Below are 7131 nucleotides of genomic sequence, written 5' to 3'. Positions count from 1 at the left end.
GATTTTTTCTATAAGGATTGAGATATTTTTGAAATATTTTTATTGTTTTTTGATAAAAAAATATTTATTTGAAAATTTTATTGAAGTCTGAAACGAAATCAAGAAAATTTTGCGTTTATATGATGTAATTTTTTCTAGTTATCATCAAAATGAGTAATTTTTATTTATTTATTTGTTAAAATAAATAAATTGTGACATGATGATAAAGAGTCATTTATTACTAATGCAACTCTAATATATTTGTTATAAAAAAAACAACTTTTATATATATATATATATATATATATATATATATATATATATATATACCAGGATAAAATCGTAACCAATTTACACAACTTTCTTTCCAAAGCAAACAAAAAAAATCATGAGAGCAGTGCACCACTTTTCTTCTATTTGACAAACTCTGCATACTCTTTAAATTAAATATTCACTCTCATTTTAATGATAATTGATTTATTATGTTTAAATAGACGATGGATTATGGTCTAAATGAAACAAATATTTATATGTATATAAATTTTGACACTCACTTTTCTATGTCCCTTAGTTCTCTCTCCGTCTCATGGCTCTAAGCGCATCCATCTCTGTCATTGCTGTGTTTGTTTTGTCTGAGTACGTAACTATTTTGATATAATATTTTCTTTCCCACCCAATAATGTAGGTACTCCAGAGTTTGTATGCTTATTCCAGCACTCATTCTGACAACGACAACCATCACAGTGGCATCAAACGTCAACACTGCAGATCTCTTTCTACAAAAATCATGCTCCCTCCCTCCCTCTCTTTCTCTCTCTCTCTCTCTCTCTATGTATATATAAAACTTTTATGCCCTCTTTAAATACAGGTGAACACCTACATGTATGTGTTATAATTCAGATGTGGCACATGTTGTCGTGTATGTCTGAAAGAATCATTATCCCTAATTATTAAGTGAAAATTCTATTTGCCTTCTAATTCAAAAATAACCAACTAACAAAATCAGACTAATCATATCTAGTTACCCAATTGCTCAAATGGATTAGCATGATATGTATACTAGATTATTATGTTGTGAATTAGCAGATATGAAAACTCTTGGCACTAAAGAGCTGCTTCTGAAAAAAGATTACACCCATTTTGTGTATTAATGTGTTCAGTTGTATAGTTAGGAATGGAAGATGTAGGAAAATAAAATAAAGAAAGTTGGGTTGTAGAAGCTAGTCCTATTAATGGATTGATAATAATGTTAAATGAGGTTGATAATAAGGCGATAAGGTTGAAGCGTGTTGACAAATGGCAAACAATAATTGTATGATTACAGGAAAAAATGCACAGTGAAATGGTAACGTCGCTATTAAAAAAGAGAGTATAAATATGAAAGAGAGAAGAAAAAGATGAGTAGAAAGCAAGTAATATGGCCCATAAAATGTCTACTCATTAGCCCAATGACATGATCCCCATCTTCCTCTCCCTATTCATTTCACTTCCCCTTTTCCCTTCCCTTTACAAAACCCAAACAACCCTCTCCATCTTCACCATTCACCACCACCACCAGCATGTCTTCTTCAAGTGGCAAGGATTTGGGAGAAGGATCAAGCTCCCCAACAGGGACACTTAGCCGCTATGAGTCTCAGAAGAGAAGGGATTGGAACACTTTTGGGCAGTACTTGAAGAATCAGAGACCCCCAGTTCCACTCTCTCAGTGCAATTGCAACCATGTCTTGGATTTCCTTAGGTATCTGGACCAGTTTGGGAAGACCAAGGTTCACCTTCAAGGGTGTGTGTTCTATGGGCAGCCAGAACCTCCAGCACCCTGCACATGCCCCCTTAGACAGGCTTGGGGAAGCCTTGATGCTCTCATAGGGAGGCTCAGAGCTGCTTATGAGGAAAATGGTGGCTCCCCTGAGACTAACCCTTTTGCAACTTCCTCCATCCGTCTCTATCTCAAAGAGATTAGGGAGTGCCAAGCTAAGGCAAGAGGTATCCCTTACAAGAAGAAAAAGAAGGGCACCAAGGCAAATGATGAATCAACCTCCACCATCCACTTCTCTTGAATATCATCATCCCTTTCAAGATGGTAATTCATTAATTAATCTCATCATATCCATCATTCACTTACTACACTCCTTAACTCAATGTGCTGCTTTAGGATCTACTTCTTAACTTTTATTTCTTATGTGTCATCTATAACTATATAATAACCTAATGTGGAATTCAATCTAGCAGCATCTCATCTAGTTTATAAAACCAGGACTTCAAATTTTGGATTCAAATCACCAAAATCTTAATCATATCTGCTTATCATTAAAACATTAGTGTACAAGAAAGTAATATGTTTACACAGTTGCTCTCAGATAGAAAACCAGATAGCCAATCTTCATCATATAAACCAAGATTTTCACTTTTAGGTACTACAGTTAATTAGTTTATGAAACATTGACGAAACAAAGTATTAACAATGTTATCAATTCCTTAGGTTGCAAACGTGTGCTGATAATGGTGATTAAATAAAATTGGAAAGACTGTGTTAAACCCCTCAGACATACTCTAATACCTGCTGACATGGGATTATTCTGGAAAAAATGTTTGTGATCTACATAACTTTAATTCAATATCCGTTATTTGCATGTTAGCTTTCCCCTAAATTTTGCCCTTTTAAGATTCTGCAGATTTTATGTCCCATGAATGTTCAAAGTGAAATGACTTAGTCTCTCTATTTAGTTCCTACGCATCGAATGAACCAATGATTGAAAGCATTTGATTAATTAAGGTTCTTTTTTTTTTTAATTCAACGGTTAATTAAGGTTATACTCAACTACATTGAAATAATTTATAAGAAATAATTATAGAAAATGCAAGCTTTTTGTAAAGCTTTTCTATTCACAATTTAATAGTAACAAAGTCATGATTGTGTGGAATCTCTTTGAGTAAATGTTGAAGAAATCGGTTGCTAATTATTTAATTAATCTTATGTTAACCTTAAACATTTCCCACCATCCTCACCTCCATATGCCCCACTTATTGCTATCTTTGATATAGAAGATCTTTCCATGCAAAGGGTGACTGGATATTCATGTCTTTTTTCTCCACTTTGTTTTATTACCATGTCAAGTACGGATTCAAATATTCTGTCTTCTGTGTGTATATGTCTTCTTTCCTGTCCCTTAATAGAAATTTAAGTAACACTTTAGTAAAAAAAAAAGTAACAAATTTTATATGATAAAGAATATTATTTTTCAATCATAAATATAAATTTTGTATTGGAGAGAGACAAGTAAGAGAATAGAAAAGAGAAACATGTAACTTGTGTCGATAACGTACCTTGATTAGATCATGTTGTCTAGCCCCTGATTCTGTTGAACAGTAGCTATATATTCCTTCTTCCAAATGTTATTAGTGAGCATGTATAATTTTAATAAGCTCATTATTGTTTTGTTAGGAAAATGGTTGAGCTTTGTGCTTCCTCCCATGACCTCACATGTTGTTGTCGGTTGTTTATTGATTTAAATAGAAGTTGATAAGCAATTTGAATGAGAAGGTTTCTTTTGCTTTTTATGTACACTAGTAGTACATTATATATATTAGAGATTGAAGACAAGCTCTTGGTTTGAAGTGATTATTCCACACACAGCATTCTTTAAGCATTTAAATTATATATATCTAGATTATTGAAGTACGTAAAACTTGGATTAGGGCTTCTTTAAGCATATATAATGCTTCCTATAATACAACAGTCATACAGAAATCATGTGTAGCTTATTAGCAAAGATCAGGGAATATTCAGGTTGTACGGCTGTTTGTCTGCACAGTCTCTGTCAGTGTGTGGCAGCTGGTGGCAAGTTAGGGTTTTCCTTGTACGTATTATGATCCAAGTATGTGAAAACTATTTGTCGGCAGCTTTTTTGTTGGGAATCTGAGACTATTTTATGATATAGTATCACATTTTAACTTCTGCTTCCTTCATCAAACATAGTTAATCCTACTTCTTCTTCTAATTACTTGGTGCATCCTCACTATATCTTTCCCTACCTTCATTCTTTATCTTTGCCCCATCCATATAAGTCATAGATAAAAAGCCACTTAATTTAGAATATTCATAAGCTTTCCCTACCAAGTTGCTACTAGCTAAATGCACTTTGTCTCGATAACACTTAACAAAGTTCTCTTTCTTTTGAAACAAACATATGATATTTTTTAATAAATATTCAATAAGAAAATAAAGATTAAGGTGGATTAGAAGTTACATGAAATAAAAACCAACTTTAGAGACAAAGAATAATTAATTGTTATAAGAACTAAATTAGAAACTATTTTTGAAACTAAAAAAAATTAGTTTCTAAATTAGTTTCTATTATTATTAAATAGTTTCTAAATTAGTATCTAATTAACTACCAATTATTTAGATTCTAAATTTGGTAGCAAAAACTTTAATTGCAAATTAGATATCAATTTAGAAACCATTTAACAATAATAGAAACTAATTTATAAACCAAAAATATTTTTAGTCTCTAAAATGGTCTCTAATTTAGTCATTATAACAACTAATTATTTTTTATCTCTAAAATTAGTTTATATTTCATGATTTTCTTGTACTGTTAACTAAAATAAATGAAACCTCTTTCATAAGTTAAACATATTTTTTTATCATTAAAAAATAAATAAAATAAATATAAAACATTTTAAAAATATTCTAACGCTATTACATATAATAAATTATGGAATATATAATCTCAAAAACAAACAAACAAACTCACTCTAACACCAAATGACAACAACCATTTTACAAAACCACCCAAAAAAATCAAAGATGCACTAGCAACAAAATGTTTTTAGCAAAACAACATAAGTTAAACACATCTTGTCTTATGTATCTAATTTGTAAAAGTTAAAGCATTAGAAAAATTTCCAAGTAAAAGAGTAGAGTATCTTAAAATATTTCTTTTTATTAAATTCATTTATTGTCAATAAAAAAAATAAGAAAAACTTTATACGAGTTAATTTTAACTATTAAAAAAATGTTAGATTTCTTTATCAATTTTTTTGGATAGTTTTTAATTAAAAATTTATTCCATTAGATTATTTATCTTAAATGTATACAGCAGAGAGTATCCAGCTTACAATTCTAGATGCAATATGTGAGATACAAATGTAAGAAATTCATGAAACAGATGGTTGCTTGGTAATGTATATATATGTGTGAATTATTTGATGAATTACTAGGTTATATATATTACTGGCCCCGTGTAGGGTATGCATATCTCTTTTTAAATCTTTAAGTTCAGAAACGATATGCGTCAGAACAAACAAAAAGGGTTATTGATGGATAAAAGGAATATCTATTATGGCCCATAAGCATCTGCTGCAGCATTAATCTTTCACAATATTTGGTTAATTAAATACTTATTAATAATAACACAATGCATGAATCATTAACTGTTATAATTGAAAGAATCATTTCAACACTTGGATTATTCTTCTCATCATCATGACAGATGAATTAACTGAGTCGCCATTTTTTTCTGGTTTTATATATCTTGTAAGCACAAGGTAGAAAGAGAGATTCAGCTGAATTGTTCAAAGAAGAAGTTATTAATCCATGATTATATATATATCCTTGCAGGTAGAACACAATCGAATTGGAGATCCTTTTTACAAGGCACAGTGTATTGGAGGTTCGGTTTCTATTTCCGTCGATAATTTGTTGGCATTGCTATTTTGTTTTACTGGGGAATTTGTAAGATCCTAGCCTAATGAACAACTACTCATTAAATCTATGACTTATGCTTTCGTTTATTATTCAGCTGCATATATACATATAGCTATAGTTTGTCATGTACTTTTCGAATTGGTTCCCATTGAAATGGTTAGGTATTTTCATTAATTAGCTGTTTACTTCTAATGGTAAAATTGGAGAATATCAAGGTCTGAACTTTATGCTAATATTTTCACTAATCAATTTTTATTCGTGATTGGTGTGTATGGATCATGTAATTAACATTTTTTTTCTTTTTAACGTGAAATTGCCTTGTAAGGCATTGTACTTGGTTACTTAATAATCTTTTTGTTTGTATATAAAAGAATATGTTCACATAAAGATAAAAGGAACACACAATTAATGTCTTTTAAGTACTTCGTGAATGTCGATGCTTTGGTAGGAAAAGATAAATATATATTATTTATATAGTTTTACTTACACGTATTATTCATTGAAATTGGAAAACCAAAATTGTTTAGGCTCTGCAATTTATAGTTTATAATTTTAAAAAAAATATGTTAGAAAAAGCGTGCTAAATAATACGTAGGTAAGATCTTAAATGACAGTGATAGCAACATGTCCTTGGTTAACATTTTTGTATATAATAAATGTATCTGTCTTTTATTTAAAAATAGAAAATTAAATGTTTAAAATATGCATTAAATTGGTATTAATTTATTTTACTTTTTTTCAGTTATGTCTTTTTTTTCATATACCTTCGATTTGTCTTAAAGAACCGTTTTGCTAAAAAGAAAGTGAATTTACTGCTTGGATATGTTCAATATTTTGTGGTATTTTTTTCATTTAATAAGAGTTAAAAATTCTTTTCTTGTCAATGTTGAAATAAGTTTAAACTAGTATAATTAGTTTTTATTATCACCTTCAATACTTTTAATAAATGAAAAGATGGAGAGACAAGCAAGTTGCACTAATGATTGCAATTCATGTATCTATGTATATTCTCCCACTTTTTTGAATTTCTTGAGACAAATTCACTTTTAAAAAATAAAGTTGTACAATTGAACATGGGAGGTTTTTTATTCAGTGTAAGTCATGGGAATCCATCAAGTCCCACTGTTTGGAAAATGATTTAAGAATAATAATTAACTTCAAATGTTTTGAAACATGTTTTAAGCACAAAAATTAACTTTTAAACTGTTAGTTTTGTTTAAAAAATGTTTTAAGCATAATAATTAAATTCTAAAAGATATACATTAATAATATGTTCAAAAATATAATCTAATAATGTGTAAAGTTAGTTTACACAATATTTAATGATATACATTATTGTTGATATGATTTTTAAGATAATGTATAATATTTCAAAGTATGGATGACAAAATGTATAATATATATTTAGAATGTACAAGAACGAATCATAAAAAAATTTAAAA

General features: G+C 29.5%; 1 protein-coding gene across 1 annotated transcript; it reads left to right on the top strand.

Annotated features, from left to right (window-relative positions):
* The first annotated feature begins 1388 nt into the window (after positions 1-1388).
* Positions 1389-5863, top strand: LOC137835393 (protein LIGHT-DEPENDENT SHORT HYPOCOTYLS 10). Its single transcript, XM_068643878.2, has 2 exons — positions 1389-2059; positions 5603-5863. Exon 1 carries the CDS (start codon positions 1539-1541, stop codon positions 2034-2036), a length of 498 nt encoding a protein of 165 aa, XP_068499979.1. The 5' UTR covers positions 1389-1538; the 3' UTR covers positions 2037-2059; positions 5603-5863.
* The last annotated feature ends 1268 nt before the right edge of the window (positions 5864-7131 follow it).

The sequence above is a fragment of the Phaseolus vulgaris genome, chromosome 5 (assembly GCF_051622355.1).
Source record: "Phaseolus vulgaris cultivar YP4 chromosome 5, ASM5162235v1, whole genome shotgun sequence".
In the NCBI taxonomy this organism is placed as follows: domain Eukaryota; kingdom Viridiplantae; phylum Streptophyta; class Magnoliopsida; order Fabales; family Fabaceae; genus Phaseolus; species Phaseolus vulgaris.
This window is presented reverse-complemented; position numbering and strand designations above follow the sequence as displayed.